The following is a 20,964-nucleotide window of genomic DNA, read 5'->3' on the forward strand; positions in this document are numbered from 1 at the left end:
CAAATTCCCAACAACTCTCCAATCCAAGGGGTAGCACATCCATGCCCAAGCGCCAATCATAGGTCGTGTCCTGGTCTATGGCTCCATCTGCTGGTGACACTGGGAACTGAAGCTGCCCACACAGGATCCCTATTGAGAAGGAAGCTAAGGATAATTTGAGATCTGATCCTTCCCCCTCCAGGAAAGATAAACACAGGCCAATGAAACATATAAGAAGCCTTTAATTTCATCACCATAAACATTATACTCTGATTGCTCACAAACAGTATAAAATATTTACTCCACTAAATAAATAAGACATAACATTATTGCAAACGGCACTTTAAACCCCCCAGAGATAAGACCTCCTTAGCCCAGGCAGGGGGTACTCCTGAGTTTCCGTGCGAGATTCCCCAAGCACGGATATGCCCTGGGGCCTGAGACGGATAAAAGCTCTTGAGGAGCCACACTCTGTGCTTCCGATCCTGGAACAGCCCCAGGGAGAGGGTTGTGGAGTCAGTGGGGAAACGGGGTGGAGGGGTGGGCAGCTCCTTCATCAGTCCAGCCCTGGAGAGAGCAGAGGGGAGTGGGGGTGGGGGGTGGGCTGGGCCAAGAGAGGAGGGGAGGCTAGGGAGGCTGCTGAGACCCGGAGCCCCCCCCTTCACTCACCCCCAGCTCCCCCAGTCTTGGGTAACATGATTTGGGATATCAGCTGGGTAAGCAGAGCTTCCAAGCTCCTGGGTTAGGCAGTTTTAGGGCCAGACTGATCACCCAAGGGAAGATGATTCTGGCAATGCTCAGCCCGATAAACCAGATGCCTCCCGGGGCCCACTGGCGATCTCACCTCTGAGACACCGAGATGACAGAGCTGGGAATTGATTCCCCTCTACTTAGTTAAATAAATAAGTTAAATATTTAAAGGCCTGTATCCCTATGATGGCAACATAGGGGCCAACAAGCCATGTCCTGATCAAATGTAGTTGTTGGGGAATGGGAGAAGGCAGTGCCATGCGGCCAGGCGGCTTCCTCTCTCCCCACAAATAACTTTCATAGTCTCAAATCCTGCAGAGGAGTTTCATACTAGAAACTTCCATGCAAGACAACATCAAAGGAATCTATGGGATAAGAGGGCTTGGAGATGAGAGACCAGGTGGTCGAGGTTACTGAGCTCTCCAAATCCCTTCTCTGGGTATGTCTTGACCAGGACACTAGCAGTTAACCCTGCCTGGGTCATCTCCCTGCAGAATCCCGCATTCCAGTGCACGGAGCTACGGAAATGCCCTACCCTTCTGGCCTCCCTGGAGAAATCCAGACTGAAGCCCGTTTGGACCAACAGTCAGCCAGCCCGGAAGACTGGTGAGAGAGAGGAGAGAGAAAGAGAAGCCCCAGTCCCCTACCTGTGCAGCTCTGCACCTCACCGCCACGGGGTGGCAGCAGAGAGCCACACCACTTTGGCAGGGACAAACCGGAAGGCCCCCCCAGGGGGCCAACTGGATCCGCTGTGGGGGGTGGGGGAGGGGTTGGGACCCAGGGAGGCAGGGTCCTCAGTGGTGACCCTCAGTGGGTCACAGGGACTCTACACAGAGTATTTGGTCAAGTCACTCTTGTCAAATACCACCTGTGTAGCAAAATAAATGGCCACAAAACCAAGGCCCGCAGCCGACACCATGTAGGCAGTGACAGACTGGCTGAGCTGAACAATGGAGCCCATAAACAGGGACGGGGCCACCTGGGACAGCAGGAATGCACTGTCCAGGATGGCAAGGTCCAGGCAGATGCCCCGGCCCGGGATGACCCTGGTCTCAGGCGGCTCGCCCACCACCACCCGCATGGAGACGTCACAGGCAGAGGCCCCACAGAGCACAGGTGAAGAAGGGAGGAGGCCGCCGCCTCCAGCACCCATGTGTCCATTGGGGAAGGGAGATCCGGGCTTGGGGCCAGGTGGAAAGTTGGGCATCAGGCTGTCCTCACTGGCACTACTTCCGGCATCTCCTCGGTATTTGGGCAGGAAAACCTGGGGAGGAGGAAAACGGGAGAGGTAGGAATCCAAGCACAGGATCCCAGCTCTGAGAAGAGACCCCAGCATTCACACCAGAGGCCGGAAGAAGCCAGGCCACCAGCCTCAATGACAGCTGCGCAGCAGGCCAGACCCTCCTTCGTCCGGGTCTAATGAAGACTCTCCTTCCAGGGCAGGGGATGGGGGGCACAGATCTGAATCCAGAAGTCTAGGTCTCCTCTAGCCTCTCCTGGAACCAGTAAGGGGCCGACAAACTTCAGTTGCAGGTCAGGAAGAGAATGGAACCCCAAGGTAGAGGGAAAAGACAGAATGAAACAGGTGAGAAGAGAGACGTGTAAGAACTGAGGAACAAAATCCAGAAACGGGACCCCTGAGGGCCCAAATGCCCACCCAGGGGTTTAACCCTCCTACTTTCTGCCCCTCACCACTCTGCCTTGGGACATACTCCCCAACCTCGCAGAAAGATGCTCTGCTCCCACTGGGGTCCCAGGCCGTACTGTGAGGCACAAGGCCCCAGACTCAGGACAGGGAAGGCCCAACAGACTCAGCCTGGAGGAAGAGAGGAACAAGAGGAATCTTCCAGACTCCTTCAGCCTAGCTGGGCTAATGTTGAAGCCCTTCTTGCTTCTTTCTCACTGTGTGCTAGAACCCCCTACTTAAGGATAGGGCTAGAATTCAGCCTCTATGTCCCTTTGCCCACTAGCGCCTAACGTGGAAGGGTCCTTGAGTCGGCTGCACTGGAGCTAGGACCCATGGCAGAGCTCAAAAGGGAAGGAGACAGCTCTTGGGGTGGCCAGAAGTAGGCAAGGCAAGTACAGACGGCGTACGTGGCCAAGTGTGCCATCAACTGCTTCTTGGAGTGGACGTCCCGGGACCTGTCCTCCCCGCCTGCCACCCCCGGAAAGACCAGTGAGCCTGGAGCCTCAAGAGGCCCCAAGGCTAGACACACTCCGCGGTCTGAGGGGAGGACCAGCCTGAGCATGTTCCCTGAGTGCAAGTGCGCATGCCCAAGCCTGGCGTCCGGACACCAGCCCCGAGCCCCCAGCCGGGGCAGCAGCAGAATGAAGGCCAATGAAGGTCATCTGTGTGCTGACAGGGGCCTCAGGGACCGGGCTACCCCAAGCAAACCCTGGCCCCTCGGTCCACATGCCCCACCCCTGCAGCTGCCTATTCAATTAACCACCCTCCTAGCTAGCCATTTCTCTGCTACTTCACTCGTGTCTTCCGGCGGACAAACTTCCTCCCTATGGTCTGGAAGCTCTAGGAGGGCAGGCCTGCGTCTCCTCCCTCAGGACACCCCAACTTCTTACCCTCTGGGCAGAGCTCCCTGAGGCCCGTGAAGGGGACAAAGATGACCACACAGCTTTGGTCGCGAGGCTTCCCACAGAACGGGGCCCCTGGAGGGGCTGGCTGGCGTGGGGCCAAGCAGGAAGGAGGCCCCCAACTTACAGCGGCTGGGTGAGCCGTGCCAGGTGCATCGGGCTCAGAGACCCGCCGTGGGGGCGAGGGAGGGGACAGAGGCAAAGGTGAGAGACAGGAAAAGAAAAGAGAGAATTAGGCAGAAAAAGAAGATAAACCAGAAAGAGAAGGGATAGTGAGGACCCTTCTCCCTCTTGGAGACCAAAGCGGGGCAGGGCCTATCACAGTGCCCCTTCGCGAATAAAGAGAGCCGTTGCCAAGGCCAGACCACCACTCAGGGCAGCTGAAGCCAGGAGCCCAGGAGGTCATCTGATCAGCCCCAGCACCACCTCTGCCTAGAACTACCCAGCCCAGACTGAGCGCCTCCTCCACTAGCCCAATTCTTCTGGATCCCCAAAGAAGGAGTTAACATTTCCTGCAATTATCCATTCAAGTGCTTTATAGCCCTGACACCAGGAAGTCATTCCCAGAATCTAATCTACACCCTCCTTCCGTGCAGCCCACGTCTCTGGCCCAGGGCTACACGGCTTCCTCTCCAGTCAAAGAAGGACTTCTCGCTCTCCAGCTCTCCAGCCGGACACGGGCCAGGCTCCTCCGGCTGCCCTCCGCCCCCGCCCCACCCAGCGGCCAGCGTGAGTACCTGCTTCTCCCGGTGGTAGAGGGAGGCCAGCGTGTAGGGCAGGATCTGCAGGGCGGAGAAGGTGAAGCCGGTGAGGGCAGCCGACGCGGTCACCACGGCCACGCTGCGGGACAGGCACATGGTGCCAGCAGCCACGGGGAAGGCCACCACGCTGGCCAGATAGACGGCCCGGGTACCAAATCGCTGCACCAGCCGGTCCATGACCAGTGAGAAGAGCAGGGACACTGCGCACTGCAGGAACAGCCCCAGGCTGCCCATCCGGACCCCTGTGGGGTGGGGGTGGGGGGGAGAAGAAGTCGGCGGGAGCAGGAAGAGGCTGGTACAAACTGGGGAGGGCTCAGAACTGTGGCCAGGCCCGTGTCCCCCTCACCCCCGCCATCAGCCCACCCGACTGCCACATGTGCGATCTAGGTTCCTCCAGGCAGGCCGTTAGATGGTGCGGTCAAAGCCTCCAGCTAAGGGCAGGGGACCACACCCTGAGGGTTGCTCCGGGCCTCAGCTAGTGCTCAGCTCTCTAAGACAGTACAAGGGAACCCAAAGACAGCTCTGCACTTGGCTCCAGGACAGAGCTTGGGAATGCTGAGCTGAAAGTCTGGCCAGGGAAGGGGGAGAGTCTACAGGGGGAGCAGAGGGCACACTACAGTTGGGGCCAGGTGGACCCGAGACGTGGCCTGGACTCCTCTGCCCTCTCTGTTCCTTAACTAAGCTGAGCCTTTTCTTCTGGCAAATGGAAGCAATGACTCTGAGCAAACTCTCCGTGGCCTGAGGTGCTGTGACCCCAAGCCACTGTGGCGGCCTCGTGCACAGACAGGCCCATTTTCCTGACCAGGATATTGGGAACAATGGGGAACCCAGACGCACAGTAATGGGCCTGGCTCAGACTGCACAGAGTGCGGGCCACCACAAGGCCATCCCCTGCAGCTGGAGGTGGGGGGGATCTCTCACAGCAGCCCCCTCCTCGCCCCCCATTGCGGAGGCCTTACCTTCATCATAGTGTCTCCGGGCCTCGGTGCCCGGCTCAGCCCGGGGCACACCCTGGTACAGCCCCTCGCCCACAAAGTCCGTGTAGAACAGCGTGAAGGTCATGAAAGCCATCCAGCTGCACAGCTCGGCCACAAAGAGTCTGCGCAGGGTGCGAGGCACACGGCAGCAGAGCTGGTGCAGCCGGGGAAACAGGGCGCCCAGGCTCCGGAAAGCCAGGCGGGTGTGGCAGGGGCAGCAGTGCGGCCCCGGGGGGACAGCCAGCCCTTCCGCCGGCTCAGCCGGACCCAGCGCGGCCTCCTCGGCCACAAACAGCGTGGCCGCCACGCAGGTGAGGAAGATGACAGTGAGCAGGCCGAAGAGGCACTCCTCCTGGGTGCCCAGGTAGGGGGCCAGGGCGCTGGCGTCCCAGTCGATCGCAGGCAGGAGGTAGCCCAGGCAGCCCCCAAGGCTGATCATGAAGGCGTAGACGGAGAAGGCCTGGCGACAGTGGTCTGGGTCCCGGAAGAGGTCGGAGAGCAGGGCCTCCAGTGGGGTGAAGCACACCTGGCCGCAGAAGTCCAGCAGCCCCACGCCCAGGATCAGCAGGGCCAGCTCCAGGGGCCTGGCATCCGGGCACAGCAGCCCCGCCAGCCAGCCGGCCCTCGGGATGAGGAAGAGGCTCAGGAGGACGCCCAGGGACAGGGCCCATATGAAGGGCCTCCGGCGACCGTAGCGCCCACGCCAGTGGTCACTGGCCGAGCCTAGGAGTGGGACCGAGATGAGGCCCAGCACTGGACCAATGCCTGCAGGAAGGACACGTTGTATGAGCCACAGGCTGCAGCCCTCGGGAGTGGTGGGGAAGGGAGACCGAGCTCCTGGAGGAGGACGGATATGACCACCACATGCAGGGCCACTTCTTTGCTTGACACGGTATGGGGTATGTCACGCAGATTCTAGGTTCGCCCTCGCAGCCAGGACCACTAACGCCGCATCCTCAGATGGGCACAATGATACACGGAACAACCGGTAAGTGAGCCTGAAGCGCAGGGACCAAGGGAGAGGTGGGGGGCACGAGGCAGGGTTTCAACAGGCAGTGTGACCCCCACCCCCAGCCCAGCATCCTGGGAGCCACCCCAGGGCGAACTCATGCCTTCTGTGGCTTTTACAGAACATATCCACAGTCGGGGCCCAGCCTGGGCTCTAGGGGATAAGAAAGAGCCCTAGCTGAGAGCCCCTGATCTTCCTAATCGGTAGCTAGCCCTCCAGCCTGCCTAAGTCACCCAACTGCTCAGCAGCCTCCATGACTGATGAAGCGGGGGACCCCAAAGGGTATTGTAAGGATTAAATGAGTAACAGATAGAAAGGGCTGAACTAAGGGAAAGCCGTGTCTTCTACGTGCCAGGCACTGTGTGAGGGTCTGGGGTATTGAGGGGACCACGGAATGTCCCTGTGCTCTTTTCCTGCTAGGCACCCATTGCCCCACCCCTGCCCACGGTCACCCATCCACCCAGCAGGGCCCAACCTGCTGCCTCCACTGGCTCTTCCTGAGCCAGCAGCCGCCTCTCCCTCTTTGGGCAGAGACACCGTCACCCTGCCTCCTGGGTGTCATGGACCCGCAACAGGAGGCAAGGAGGCTGTGCTGCACTCACCGAGCACCATGGTCATGAACTTCTCCTCGACCCCCACCTCCAGCAGCAAGGGTGGCACGTAGGTGATGCCGGCGGCCAGGCACACTTCCAGGCCGAAGGTCAGCAGGTTGACCAGCAGGAGCTGGGCTTTCCGGTGCCGCAGCAGGCGGCCGGCCCACAGCCTCTGGACCATGGTGGGCTTCACGCGCTCCCCGGCTGCCGTGGCTCGGCCCTGCTCCGGACGCCCAGGCCTCTCCTCCTTGCTGCCACTGAGTGCCCCGGCCTCTGCCAGGAGCCCATTTCTGCCAGCCTTCCGCGCAGGTCCGGCTCCTCAGGCCACGCTACACGCCTGTGGGTGCGGGGAGCCTCGGTGGGGACATAGCTCATCCCTCAGATCCTGAAAGCACAATAACAGTCAAACCCAGACTGCAATCCTGGGAACCAGGCCTCTGGGATTTGCTCTGAGTTCTCTGAATCCTGTTCACTCCCAGGCTGACAATGGAGTGGCCGTGCCACCCCTGCCGCCAATCAGGAAATGCATGTTAATATTAGCCTAAGGCTGACATAACTAATAAGGTAAATATCATTTTTAAACCTCAGCACACTCCAGAGCCAAAGAGATGTCCATTTTTCTCTGTTTTGGACTATCTTTGCCTTTGCCCTTGCCTGCCGGTATGGAAAAAAGAAAAAAAAAATCAGACCAATTGAATTCCCAGTTCCCCAGGCCCTGTTATCAAGGTGCCTCTGGAGACCCTCTGCTGGGCCTGGTGTGTTTGCTTTTCTCTCTCCACTTCCCAAAGCTGGGCTGGTCAACTCCCCTCTGTTAGGAGCAGCGCTTCCTATCCCGAGCTGCTGGCCACAAGCCACGTTGCATCATAACCCCGGCCCCCAAGAACGAGGACAAGGGGGTGGGGAGGGCGGGGAGGCTGTGGTTTGTTGGGTTGAGTTTTAACCTGTCATTGAAACCACTTAAAGAGGGCGCCCCTGGAGGACCTTGGCCTGCAAACCTCTTCCTGGAGTCTCTCCGTGGAACATTCCCACGTGGACTGCCCAACTGTCACGGGACAGGGGGGCCCGCTCCCAGGTCCCCACCTCTCAGGGGCACCGAACTGCACCAGCCCGTACAGACACCCGTAACCGGGCGCTGCTGGAAGGCCCCCCCACTTTCCAGAAAGCCCTTCTCTGCTCCCCAGATGGTTCCGTTCTCAGCAGAGATGTCCCCACGGCCCTCCCCGCTAGGCCTGCCTCCTGGGCATAGAGACCCCATTGGGGCAGCCACACCACGCTGTGCCCCCCAGCCCCAGGCAATGGGCCTCCAGCTCTTGCTTCCTGACAACAGGACCCAAGGCGGTCTGCTCTGTTTAGGGGCGACCACGAAAGAGGGAAAATCAAGTCAGCCACAAAGAGAAGTAGAGAAGGTGGGTCTTTCTGAGAAAAGTCCCCTAACTTGTCATTCATTCCTCCCAAAGAGGTGCGGACAGAGACTCCTGCCACTCCCAGTGGGAGTCTACATGCCCTCCCCTGCCTCACCAATCCACCCCCACAAAGGCCCAGGAATAGCACTGGGTCCACAGTCCCCAGGGCCCCTTGCCCACAGTGGCCTTGGGCGCTACAAAGCCTGTGGTAGGTGCTCTCTGAAATACGCCACAGGGAAATCAGGTGGCTGCCTATCCGGGGAAGATGTGTCCTTCCCATAACTGCTTTCCAAGCCCTAGGAGACCAGAAAGGAAGGCCAGGCAACTTGTGACCTCTTCCCCAAAGCTCTACTCAGACCCTGACGATCCACTTTGGGAAGGGGCATGCACTCCTATGGGGGTGGCACGGGGAGGGGTGTAAAATAGGGGGTGGCATGGCTGGGAGGGGCCACACATCAGTCCCCGCTGGGCAGTTCTGAGCCATGCTCCTCCCCTGCTGCAGCAGCCCTGGGGAAGCCAGGAGCCTGCACACAGACCAAGATAGGGTGCTGTACTCTCCAACCTGGAGGGTGGGGTTCTGGGCCAAAAGGCTTCCAGCCCATTCTACTCCCCGCCCCCAGTCTGGGCAGGCCCTGGACATTCACCTGCTGTTGGGTCCTCCCTGAGCAAACAGACGGTCAGACCCAGACTCACCCACAACCTGCCCACATTCCCAAGCTCTCATTGCTCCCTGTGGTTGCAAGTAAATTGCAGTCCTGTGACAAAACCAGGCACCCCGCCTGCCTCCTTCCCTCCCTAAGCCGGCCCCTTGCTCCCTGGAAGACGCAGGACACCCTCCTTAGCCCACAAGAGAGAAAGACAAAAAGATGAAAGAGGGTGAAGAGAGGGCTTTCCCTTCTTCAGTCCAGATAGCTCAGGAGGGGCCTCCTCCTCCCTCCTTTCTCCTGCCCCTTCCCCTCCGCTGCACCAGGCAGCTGGGGGCTGGCCCAGGTGAAGAATTCATTCAAAGGAATTGGGTAGGAGGTGGGCAGGCTCAAAGCCCAGCGAGCGCCTCTCTGTTCTTAGGTTGCGAAGCCCATCCTCGCTCTTTTGACTTCAACTGTGCCCCAAGGTCCAGGGCACTCTTGCCCCACCTAGACTAGAGTTGATTCTTTCCAGCCCAGAACCACAAAAGACTCCCTCAGTGCTAACCGGCCACCTGCTGTCCCTCCAGGGCAGAAGCACAGAAGCCCAGGTCCACAGCAGTGGGGAGGCAAGTGGTTCCCTGCCACTTTCCCACTTTCGTGGCCACCCCTCCCTCCCGCAGCCCGAGGACGCGCTGCCCAGCAAAGCTTCTAAGTGACGGATGACTGTCAGCCCCCCCGTTTGGGGCACCCCCTGTCTTCCTCAGGAGTGCAGGCACGGAGACCAAACTCAATTCTCCCCAGTACCCGGCCTGTCCCACTGCTCCTGGAGCACTGGCCCATCTGGCACAGAAGATCCACCGGAAGAGCGGGCCTCCTCTGGAGACTCACCTGGTAGGGAGGAGGCAGGAAGAGGAGGGCAGCGGGGTACCCAGAGGGGATTGTGGCCTGACCCCCGGAAAGGAGCAGCAGCCTTCGGGGAGGACGAGTCCTTCTCAAGTTCTAGGTATCTGTCCTCCAATGACAGGACAGCAAGAAGGCTGGGAGAAGCCCAAGACCTCCAGGAACCTCCATGGAGCTCTGCCCCAGGCCATCTTTCCTCATCCCTGGGGGAGCAGAACGCAAGCCCGCTGGGCCTGGTCAGTGAGCCCAGCCCCGGAGCAGCAGCCCTATGGGCAACCTTCCTAATTCCCTAGCACCTGCGAAACGTTTTCCCCAAGAAGGCACGGCAGAAAGCAGTGCGGGGGTCGGGGGTGGGCAGCGGGAGAGATGGGAAAGTCCGAAGGGCCCCCCCATCCCTACCCCCACCAGGGAAATCCTGGCCAGACCCTCGGAAGGGGCAACTCCTGAAGTTTCAAACGTGGTGAGGGGACCCACAGCCCACTGGGCAGGAAGCCCCACGCTGGGTTCGGCCACAGGCGAGCGTGGGGAAACGAAACTGAGCAGCGAGAACAAACTTGGCCTGAACTTTCTCCAAAATTCAAAAGACAGAGTGAAGGCGGCGGGAGGAAAGGCGAGAGCCCACTTCTGGTGGCTCCCTGAGGGAAGGGAGGGTCAGAGGGACGCATAAAGAGGCCTTTGAGGGCTTTCAAAGGGGCTCCTGCCCCCCTCGCGCCCGAGGTGGGGCTGGGGGAGCAGATTCCCTGCGCTGAGGGTGAGGGACAGAGGCCAGAGGAGCCGGGCTGCAGCCCGCCGCGGGCCAGTGTCAGGCCGCAATTCTATGGGCTCTTTATGCAGAAACCGGCGTTCCCCACCCGCCCAGGCACATCAAACAGCTCGGCCCCCACCCACCCTGACCCCAGCAGCTCGGCGACCCTGCGCCCTCCCGCCACACTCATAAAGCCGCCCAGCTTTCCCACACGCTCCTCTACCCCTCACAGCCTGCTCCTCTACCCCTCACAGCCCCCAGGCGGCCCCTCCCGTGGAGAAGGAAACGGGGTGGGCTGGGCTCCCTCCAGGAATCATGACTCGGCTGCAGGAAGGGGGTGGGGCCACTCCTGGCCAGGCTCCCCCACACAGGAAGGGGGGGACCCCCATTCCCCCACACCGGACTGGATCCTAGGAGCTCATTCCAAACCGAGCTCTCCCAGTTCTCTCAGCGCTCTAGGTTGGGGGCACGGAAGAGGACTGGGGCGTTCACCAACCCCGCATCCCCGTGACCCAACCCCTTGCCTCAGCCCCAGGGGACCAATGTCCTTGGCCTTTACTGGTAAGACCTAGCACACTCCCGAAATGCGCTCTGCCCTCCTGGGGCCCAGTGCCACCCCAGAAAGAGGCCGTGCTGGCCAGCCAAGGGCCCTGCAAATGAGCATCCTTTGAGGCGCCAGCTCTCACTACAGCCCCGGGCCGGGACGGGGGCTCTGGGAATCGCTACCTGGGCAGCTGGGGGAAGGGCGGCACACAGGACACAGCGCCTGGGGCGTGCCTTCACACCCACATTCGGTCTTGGATTCTCGGGCTCAAACTTCGCAGGAAAGGCGGGTCCGCTCTCCCCCACCCCACCCTACAAAAAAGGCAGCGATCTGCAGAAAGAGGCCAGGCCTGGGCTACGCAGGACGCCCCCAGCCACCTGACCGCTCAGCTCGGGATGCAACCTCTCCATCTCGAGGGAATGGGCAGAAAGGAGGAGGGGGAGGGCTGGAGCGAGGGGAGGAGGGCCCCACCCCTGGCCCAGACTGGCTCCCCAGCTCCGGCCTCCCCCAGGGCCTAGGGGCCAGGGATTTGGAGATGGCCCTGCTGCGCTGCCTTTTCTTTGCTCGGACTGGAAGCCTTCTGCTTAGCAGCTTGTCAGAGAGAGCGAGGGGGCTGCAGGCCGGGACACAAAGGGGGATTAGGGAGAAACCTCTCGGCCTGCAGAGTAATCCATCAAACTCTCTCCCGGCTGCCAACACTGGCCCCTTCCCACTCAATTCCCCTTCCAGCTGCCGCGGCCCCCCCACCCCCTCTGGCTCCGGAGCCCTGTCACTTCGGGCAGCACAGAGAATCCCAGGCCCTGGGGGGGCAGAGGGGGCACAGGGCAGACACTGGGAAAGGGGCAACGGCCCCCTCCCCCCACTCACCCCCAATGTGTGAAAACCCAACAGGTGGCAGTGGCTTGGAGGAAAGTTGCTTTTGTTGCCCTGTCTGAGAGCCCCAGTCCCGCTTCTGAAAGGAAACAAATGCGAAGAGGTTGGGGGAAGGGGAGGGGAAAGGCCCTGGGGGGGGGGGCAGGCAGTCCCCAGAGCCCACTCTCCTCTCCTCTCCCCTCCCCTCTGCAACCCAGTGACAGGAGTTCTGGGGCTGCTCTGACCCTCGACTTGGCCGGTCAGTCCGGGCCAGCCCAAGTGGAGGTGAAGCACCTTCCCAAGGGGTCACCTGGCAGTCCCGCAGTGACCTTCTGCACAGACACACATCTGGCTCCAGGCAGAGACCTCCCAATCAGACTTCCCTTCGGACAACAGTGGCAGCCAAGGGTCACGCCAGGTCACCGTGACCAAGTGCCCTCCGACCCCAGGAAAATCAGTTACTCTTCACCCTCGAGCTCTCTTCCACCCCCCCCCCACAGGGCCACCGGTCTTTGAACCCTGGGGGGTTCGGCAGAGTGTCCCTGCTGGTGGCAGCCTGATTTCGGTGTGCATGCCAGCTCCCCCACTCACATGACCTGGGTAGTGGCCCACCGGACCCCCCGTGAGGTGGGGACCATGAGTACAGGCATTTGCAGGGCGAGGACACGGAGATGAATGCCATCCCCCTCGCAGAGACAGCTCGTGGAAGTTCTGGCGGGGACACCTGGCAGAGGACTCTCTCACCCCCAAAGGGGAGCAGCGGGAGCGGCGGCTGTCAGGGCGGGACGGACTAGCAGCCCTTCTTCTCCGGACCCACGTGCCGCCCACACCGCCCTCGCAGCTGCCACTCACGCCCCTTTTGGCCCCCAGAGGCAGAGGAATGCCAGGAATGCAAATGCCTCCCCAGGTGCTGGCCCGGACAGGTGAGGAGAGGTCACTGCTGCAGACCTGGCGGGTGGCGGAGGCTTGGCGGAGGCGGAGAAGGAGATGGAGGGTGGAGTCAACCTCCCCGGTTGTGGGACGTGGGTGGATCCCCTTGCAGGGACAGGAATTGCAGTGGCTGACAGCCGCTGTCCAGAGGTGTCTGGCATGTACTGGATACCTGACATGCCTTTCCCTCTAATTCCAAGCATTCGAAATGCTGCCAAGTGCTCTGAACTGGGAACCAGGACAGAATAGCCCAATTTCAACAACTTTTGCTGCTATATAGCCTGGACAAGCCGTTTTATACATACACATACACACACACACACACACACACACATACACACTAGGGACTCACAGGTGTAAAATGAGAACGAGTCTATATAAGGTCTAAGGTTCTTTACAACTGAACGGCTAAGTGATCTCGTGCCCACCCACCGCCCATCCCACTCCCTGTCCAAGCCTCGGGTGTGGTGCTCTCCCTCAGGTAAGTGCTCACTGCCAAGGCCACATGGCACTGGGGAGGGGCTTTCACAGCCTTCCATGGTAGAGAGGCCAGCGAACCAGGTGGAGAGTGCCAGCAGTTAGCGGCCACCCAAGACTGAGCCAAGTAACCGAGACATCTGGGGGCAGAGTTACCCTCTTCCCTACTCCCTTCCAGAGCTGGACTCCAATTGCCTGGCAGAAATTGGTAAATTCTTTCTCTACTTGGGCCACAAGAAATGCTTCCCTACAACGTGGGGTAGAGGTACCAAGAGATCCCCTGGTCCAGGGTGGGGAGAATGGGGAGCTTGGCACAGTCTCCAGGCCGCTGGAAAGTTCTCGGCCTCTGATGCCTTCTCAGTTCCTACAGCCCCTGTGAAGTGAAACTTGAACAGCCTCCCTCCTAGTGAATTTGAACTTTGCCAGCCAGCCAGCCAGACCGGGCAGCTCTCCTCATCCCGCACAGCCAACCCTTGCCCCCGCCCTGTAGACTGGCCTCCATCAGGAGGTGGAAGCACGCAGAAAAGAGGCAGGGGATAGAGGGTCTGGACAGACCTACGGAGGAGAAGAACCCCCGGCTGGGAGGAAGGACCAGGATGCTGGTCCTAGCTCTGCGATGTCCCACCTCTAAGGTTTCAAGTTCAACGGTCTCAGGCCCTTTCAGCCCTGATATCCTACAGTCTGTGACCAGTTCTATTTATCATCAGAAGGCTCTGGGCCAGAGCCAGCCCTATGAAAATGTGTTCTCAAAACCCCAGTCACTCAGTAGTGAGCAGGGTGCAGGGGGTTTCCAAAAAGGACTCTTTTATTAAAGAGTCCTAGTTTGCCCACGCTTGAAGGAAGTATGCCTCAGCGCCTGCAACCTAAGCTCCCCCAAAGGACCGTCAAAGAGCACAAAAATTAACTGGCTCACTCGTTCACCCACCCACCCATCCAATGCTCGCTGAGATCCAATTACGGGCCAGCCCACCATGAAGGTGCGGTGGATACAGAGACCACAGCCTGCAGCCCCCTTCGGGAATGCTAAGACCCAAGTCCCTAGAGTTGGGGGCCCGCGGTACAGGGCATAACTGGTTCTCCCAGGGCTTCCTGGAGGAAGAAGCCATGATGCAGAGCCTTGAGCAGGTCAGACCTATGCAGAAAAGGGCAGATACCTGCAAAACACAATCACTAGAGACTGGTACTTCTACACACACCAACCTCTCCTTTTGGCCTCTCCCCGGTGAGGCATAGTGGCAAGAACACCAAACCCAAAATCGTGGCAATGGGTTTCAATCTCAGATCTGGACCAAGATGGGGAAATGTATCAGCCCCGGGGCTGATTTTCCTTCCAAAGTATGGCCATACTCCATTTACTTCCCCCGACACATCCTCATTCACCTGACTCCTGTCCAGCTCAAGTCCGAATATCCTCTTGGGCTCCCTGGAACCCAAGCCGTCAAGGATCCCCTCTTTCAGGGGCAGCTGGGTGGCTCAATCCGTCAAGTGTCTGCCTACAGCTCAGATCATGATCCCAGAGTCTAGGGATCAAGCCCTGCATCCAGCTCCTTGCTCCTTGGGGAGCCTGCTTCCTCTCCCTGCCGCTCCCCCTGCTTGTGCTCTCTCTCCCTGTGAAATAAACACATAGATACAATCTTAAAACAAAACAAAAAAGGATCCCCTCTTTCCTCGAAAACTTACTGCACTCAACAGGCAGCTCTCAGCGTTGGATGCTGCCAGTGGTCCTTCTGGTCTCCTTCCCTAACCTCTGCCCCATCAGCCCTTCAGCTCCTGGAAAGCAAGGACCACAGTCCTCGTCCAGGACCTAGAAGAAGGAGTCCTCAACAGAAGGCCTTTAAGTGAGGCTGAATCAGGATTCCTGTCTGCTGCAACATGAACGGCCTGCCAGGGATTCAGGCAGGGCCACGCTCGAGGTATCTGGGCGCCCAGCTCTTTGCAGCGACAGGAGCCAGGAGCAGGAAACTAGATTGTCACATCCCTAGAGATGGGCTGTGCGGTTCCAGCTCGGAAACTATTTGTGCCAGCTCAAAAGGATATTCGAGATTAGAGGCTGGGTGAGAGGTAACAAAGAGCACTGGGGAAGGAGGGAATTGTCTCTGGCTCCTGAGGGCAAGGCTCCCGCTGGGCATTGGGTCTGGCCTGAACCTGGTGACCGAGGAACTATGGGACTATGGGCCATGGGACGAGATGCTGCTCTCCAACCCATTCTTGCTGGCTCGTCCCAGCTTCCCGGAGAGAGTCATCTCCCGAATCAACAAAGAAGCGGAAGGGAACAAACACGCAATGAGCCCCTGGCCTGTGCAGGCCCTCTGCAAAACATGCCTATCTCGTGTAATCCCCAGGGTAACATTGCGTGGTGAATATTATCCTCGCCATTTTATAGACACGGACGCCACGGCCAATCGGTGAGGCAGGCCCGTCTCCAACATCAGAAGCAAGAAGCCCTACAAGTCATTCAGGGGCAGTGGCAAAACTGTGGACTTCTTCCCATGGAGGGGGAAACATAGACCCCATAGTAGGAAAAGGGATTAAATAGGAAGTTCTGGCCAGATGTCAGGACCACCCCGTGACAGCTCAGTCAGCTCCTGCCCCCCAGCAGGGACACTTAATACACTAGACAAAGCTCCACACTCCAGCTCCAATGCTGGGAGTCAAGTGGCATCAGTGATCACGATGCTGGGCCTGGCACCAACTGGTCCAGCCTCTGTCCTTGCTGCTCAGCAAACAGGGCCACTGACTATTCAAAGAAAGGCAAGCTGGGTTTTTCTTCTGGCCATCAGAAAGCAAAGAGCTTGGGGGCCGGGTGTGGGGGAGGAACAGAGTAGAACCCCATCTTCAGTATGCCCCCTCTTCCTCATATGGTTTCCCTAAAAATCACAGCAAATAACCTTTCTGCAGAGGAGGCTCTTAATCTTTCAAGATACATATTCACCTCTATTATCTCCTGGTACTCTCGCTCACCTTGAGGAGATAGGCAGGGCCGGAGTTTCTGGACTGATTAAAAAACAAGTCACGCACAGTATTTATGAACAGGCCAGGATGTCCAGTCCTGGTGTGTTCTTTGCACTAGACCACAAGTTCAACAGCAAGTAGGTCATTCACAGTTTACATATAATTATATATGGTCTCACTCCCCTGCTCAGAAACTCTGGTTTCTAAGCATAAACCACAAATATTGCCTCCACTGTCACCCGATAACAACAGCTGACATTGATCAGGCTCTGTTACACCCCCTGAGGCCATGGGAGCTCCACCTGTATCGGCTCCTGCAACCCTCAGAATCCGGTGACGCGGTGCCTTACAGAGGAGGAACGGGAAGCACAGAATAATGAAATAACTTGCACAAGAGGAAACGGGGTTGAAATCCGGGTGCCTGGGTGCCGGAGGCCAGTCTCTTCACTAGTTATACAGACTCCCTGAGGTCGGGGAGACCTTGCTCCCAAAGAAACAAGAGCAGAACCCAAGCATGGAGTCCCAGGCTGGGTGTTGCTGTCCATTTGGTCCTGAGTAATAGACATAGTAAGTACTAGCTAACGTTTATTGACCACTTACTATTACCTAAGGCACAAAGTCCAGTGCTCTGTATGCATGATTTAATAAAGCTCTACATTTTTCCTATTTTACATATTATAGACCGTTAGCTATTTACATTTAAGAAACAAACAAACAAAAAAAAGCTACAGGGCACCGGGCTGGCTCAGTCAGAAGAGCATGCAACTCTTGATCTCGGGGTCCTGAGTTTGAGCCCCAAACTGGGTGTAGAGCTTACCTAAATAAACTTAAAAAAAAAAAAAAAGCTGCAAAGTATTGCCATTATCAGCCCCATTTTGCAGCCAGGGATATGGAGGCTTTGAAGATGTTAAGTAACTCACCTAATGTTTCCATACCCAAGAGAGCAGCCAAGGTAGATAGCCTGTCTTTCTGACAATCTAGGTTCTTTTTTTTTTTTTTTAAGATTTTATTTATTTATTTGACAGGCAGAGATTACAAGTAGGCAGGCAGAGAGAGAGAGGAGGAAGCAGGCTCCCTGCCGAGCAGAGAGCCCAATGAGGGACTCCATCCCAGGACCCTGAGATCATGACCTGAGCCGAAGGCAGAGGCTTTAACCCACTGAGCCACCCAGGCGCCCCAATAATCTAGGTTCTTACCCATAATGCTGTGTTGTGGGTTCTAATGATCCAAATCATGGTGCTTAATTTCACTTTCAGCGTCCTCAGACCATCCCCACGTTTCTGCCTTGTCCCTCCAGAGCCCTGCCCAGGCTGCGAGACGGGCCTCCACACCAACCCGCCACCACCTGGTGGCCTGGAAGGACTTGGGTGGGCCACGGAGAATCAGGAGCAGCTCTTTCTCCTCCTCCTTCGGGATAACCCAAGAGCCAGGAGGGGCAGGGAAGTTCACCACAAGCTCCATGAGGAAATAGGAAAACTTCCCCTCACACACCCCACACACATACTCTAAGTGGGGCCTGTATGTCCACAGCTGTACATTCAGCCACAGCTGTATTTTCCTCTTCAGACTCATCCTGCTGACTCAAACTCCATTTTTCTAAGCACCTTTAGAAAAACAGAGTCCTGGCTCCAAGACAGGCCTGGGGGGAGGAGATAAGGGAGGAATGAGGGGATGGGACCCATCCAACAGAAGGGCCTGTGACCTCAAATACCGCAGCACTCACTCCCTAGGAGAAGCTGGGCTGCACATTTCCCGGGGCTTCCCTTCCTGCCTGTCCCTCCCGGGCCCTCCCTTCCCCACCCCCAAGGCCAGTCTGCTCCCCAAGCCTTGGGCAGGTGAGCCCCACACCAAGGCTGCTTGTTCTGAAAGGAGATCTGCTAGGTGCCTCAGGAAAGGCGGCCAGAGGCCCCTGGGGCCTCACCCCCAGCCCCGAGCAAGGCTTCCAGGAGCAGAGGTGAAGGTGGCCCTGGGCCTAGGTGCCCGGGCTGTGCCCCGCCGCAGACTGCAGGGCAGCAAAACAGCAGCTGGGCTATTCTTAGTGTCCGCTCCACTGGGATCAGGTCCGTGTAACAGCTGAAGGGCAAGTCCTCACCAGGTACCCACGATGCCAAACCCCTCCCAACCCCAACTCTGGCCCCTGGAGAAAGGAGGAAGCCGGGAGGCACGAGCAGCCCTGGGGGTGGAGGAAAAGCTGAGCAGGTCAAGAGTGACTGTGAGGAAGATGGAAGCTGATTCAGAGGTCAAGGGCAAAAGCAAGTCACTGGGGGTTCGTGCGCTTCAGGGGAGCAGAAGACTAGGCGAAGAGCTGGCTCGCACTCAGGAGAAACGCCGCAGGTCCCAGTGAGCTCCTCCAGCAGGCCATGCCACTACCTAAGCCCAGAGTCCTGAGAAGCCAGCGCGGATGTCCAGGTACCATCTCATCACACCTGTTTGCTGATTTCAGCACTGCCACCGTCCCTACCGGAGGCCCCCTGGGGGCGCGGAGAAAAGGGCCTCTCCTTTTCCTCCCTCCCGCCCCCGCAAGGATGACCGAGGCTGCGGGGCAGGGGGCAGAGGAACCCACACACCCACACACTCCAGCCTCAACTCTCTGCCCGGAGCCCGGCCCCAACACTAGCGTCCGAGATCGCTCGGTCACCTCTCCCTCCCTTCTCAACCCCCGCACCTCAGCCCAAGCAAGCTGGCCCGAGCCCGGGGACCCCACGGCATCCCGGCCGCCGGCCCCTTTCCCGGCTCCCCAGTCCCGGACTGTGCGCGCCGCGGTGACTCATCCCGTCCCTTTCCGGCGAAGCCGCGACAAGGGAAGAAAATAAATGCAACTTTCCAAAGAAAACTCTGACGCTGGAGCTGCAACAGGAGCGAGCGGCCGGTCCGCCCGCCGTCCGCCCGGCCCGGGGCTCCCGGGAGGGCCCGCTCCCCGCCCACCCGCCGCCGGGCCCGGGACAGCGGGCGACCCGGCGCTCCAGCCCAACCCGCCCTCCGCGGAGGAAAGCCCGGCTCTGCGGGGACCGAGCGGCAGGACAGAGGGAACGCGCCCGGGGCCCGCCACCTCCCCCGGGAGTAGCGCGGGGCGCGGAACACGCCACCCCGCGGAGCTCCGCCGCGCGGCCCCGCTCCCTCCCCCGCGCCGGGGGGTCCCCTCCCCCGGGAGAAGAGGGGGCGCGCGCCTACCTGGCCGAGGTGTGCGGCTGTCACCCAGGGCCGGCGCGCGCAAGCTTGTCCCCCCGCCTCCTCCCAACGCGCGCCAGCCGGGCCGCTTTTAAATCTCCAGGTTGCTCGGCGGGGGGAGAGAGCATGCGCGCTGGGGCTGCGGGAGGGGGAGGGGCGAGGCGAGGCGGGTCGGGGGTGGGGGGTGCGGGAGGGGTGGGAAGGGGTGGGAAGGGGTGGGGCTGGTCCCGGGGGAAGAAAGCGGGAGGTCTCGGAGCGGTCTTTGTAGCCGCGACCGAGACGGGCAGCCCCCGCGTGGCTCCCCGCCTGCCCTGTCATTACCTAGGGCCGTGCACCGCCCCCTCGCCGCTCGCCACCAAAACATTTAGGTAGAGACTGCCCGGCTCCGCGGGGCACCTCCCCTCCCCGGAGCCAGTCTGCGACCATTACCCGCACGTGCTGTTCTGGCCGTCCGCCGGTCCGGGGGCGGAGCTGCACCCCACCCAGCCGGGACCAGCCGTTCGAAGGAGATGGCACCCTCTTCCCCCGGTCGCTCTTCCTGCCGTTCGCCACCCTCCGAAGCAGAAAGCGTTTCCTAACTCAGTCCTCAGTCCCTCTGTTTGAAGTTAAGAGCCGAATTTCAATTTGGTGTCCCCTGAAAGATGTGACCGGGGGAGAGGGAGTGAGGAGCTGAAGTGAAATGTCCCCTTTGTCGGCTGTTGAGCAAGTTCCCAACAGATCCCGTGTTTCCAGAAGGCCTTTGACAAGAGCAGAACAATGCAGGTGGGAGACACAGAACTGGAGGCCCAGGCTAGCCTTGGGGTGGGGGAGGCCCAGCTGTGCCTTTTTCCTTCGGGGCATTGTATTGGGGTGGAGAGAAATCACAGGTGTGTGGTTTCTTCGCTTGAATACCACCGCATCACGGCAAGATGCCTCTGAAGGGGAGAACCTAGTTGGCTGTAGCCTGGACTGGGCACCTGGGTCACTGGGACCCAGTGCTGGCCCTGTCACCAACCAGGTGTGATGGGAAGCAAGTCCCTTCCCTACCGGGGCTTCTGTAAGCAGTTGGCCAGAACATCTCTACGGGCACGGAAGCTGGGAGGCCAAGAAAAGTGGGAAGTACAGGAGGGGGCCAGGTGCAATGGAGAGCAGAGCAAAGTTGAGAACGTTCAAAGTCACTAGACACTTGGAAACTGTCTCAGCACTCATTCCTCCCAACAGGTGACCCTCTGGTGCCCCAGTGACTTAGCCAAGCCTTTGGCATACCCACGTTGCAGAGAGACTAGGGTAGAGTTCTGGGTCCCTGAGCTGGTGTCCCCTCTGCCCCAGAAAAGATGGCTGGAGTCAGAGGGAATCCCAGGTCAGCTGGAAAATTACAGAGCAGGAGAGAGTGGACGATGGTATTTTCCAGGCTTGGGGAAACAGTTCTGGGAGCAGGACAGACAAGTCTGTCCTGCCTCAGAGGAGAAGCAGCCCCTCTCTGCCCCCTTGACTTTTGGCCAGGAGCCGACCTGCTTCATGCCTTGTGCTTTGGGCGGTGAGCAGACAGCGTGGTCTGAGATCCTGGGCCCTATTCAGCAGTGGTCACCTTGAGTGAGTAAGTACAGGTGAACTTCTTTACCAAGCCAGGTAGAAGCCCTCGCCAGGGCCTGCCCACTGGGCACAGGGTCCCGCTGGGCCATCTGCTATGAAGATGCTCCCTCCTTCTCTTTCTGCTGGTTCAGCCTCAT

General features: G+C 59.2%; 1 protein-coding gene across 7 annotated transcripts; it reads right to left on the reverse strand.

The window, feature by feature from the left end:
- Positions 1 to 201: 201 nt before the first annotated feature.
- Positions 202 to 19,393, reverse strand: SLC45A3 (solute carrier family 45 member 3). Of its 7 annotated transcripts, XM_082702110.1 has the most exons (6): positions 12,320 to 12,525; positions 11,744 to 11,828; positions 6,668 to 7,043; positions 5,039 to 5,821; positions 4,056 to 4,321; positions 202 to 1,993 (listed from the first exon to the last, which is right to left on the reverse strand). In XM_082702110.1, the coding sequence occupies exons 3-6, from the start codon at positions 6,837 to 6,839 to the stop codon at positions 1,556 to 1,558; spliced, it is 1,659 nt and encodes a 552-aa protein (XP_082558236.1). In that variant the 5' UTR covers positions 6,840 to 7,043; positions 11,744 to 11,828; positions 12,320 to 12,525; the 3' UTR covers positions 202 to 1,555. The 7 variants fall into 7 exon arrangements, with proteins under 7 accessions (XP_082558236.1, XP_082558235.1, XP_082558238.1 ...); XM_082702109.1 differs by lacking the exons at positions 11,744 to 11,828; positions 12,320 to 12,525 and adding an exon at positions 19,259 to 19,393; XM_082702112.1 differs by lacking the exon at positions 11,744 to 11,828.
- Between the last annotated feature and the right edge of the window lie 1,571 nt (positions 19,394 to 20,964).

This window comes from Mustela nivalis, assembly GCF_964662115.1.
Source record: "Mustela nivalis genome assembly, chromosome: 16".
NCBI lineage: Eukaryota > Metazoa > Chordata > Mammalia > Carnivora > Mustelidae > Mustela > Mustela nivalis.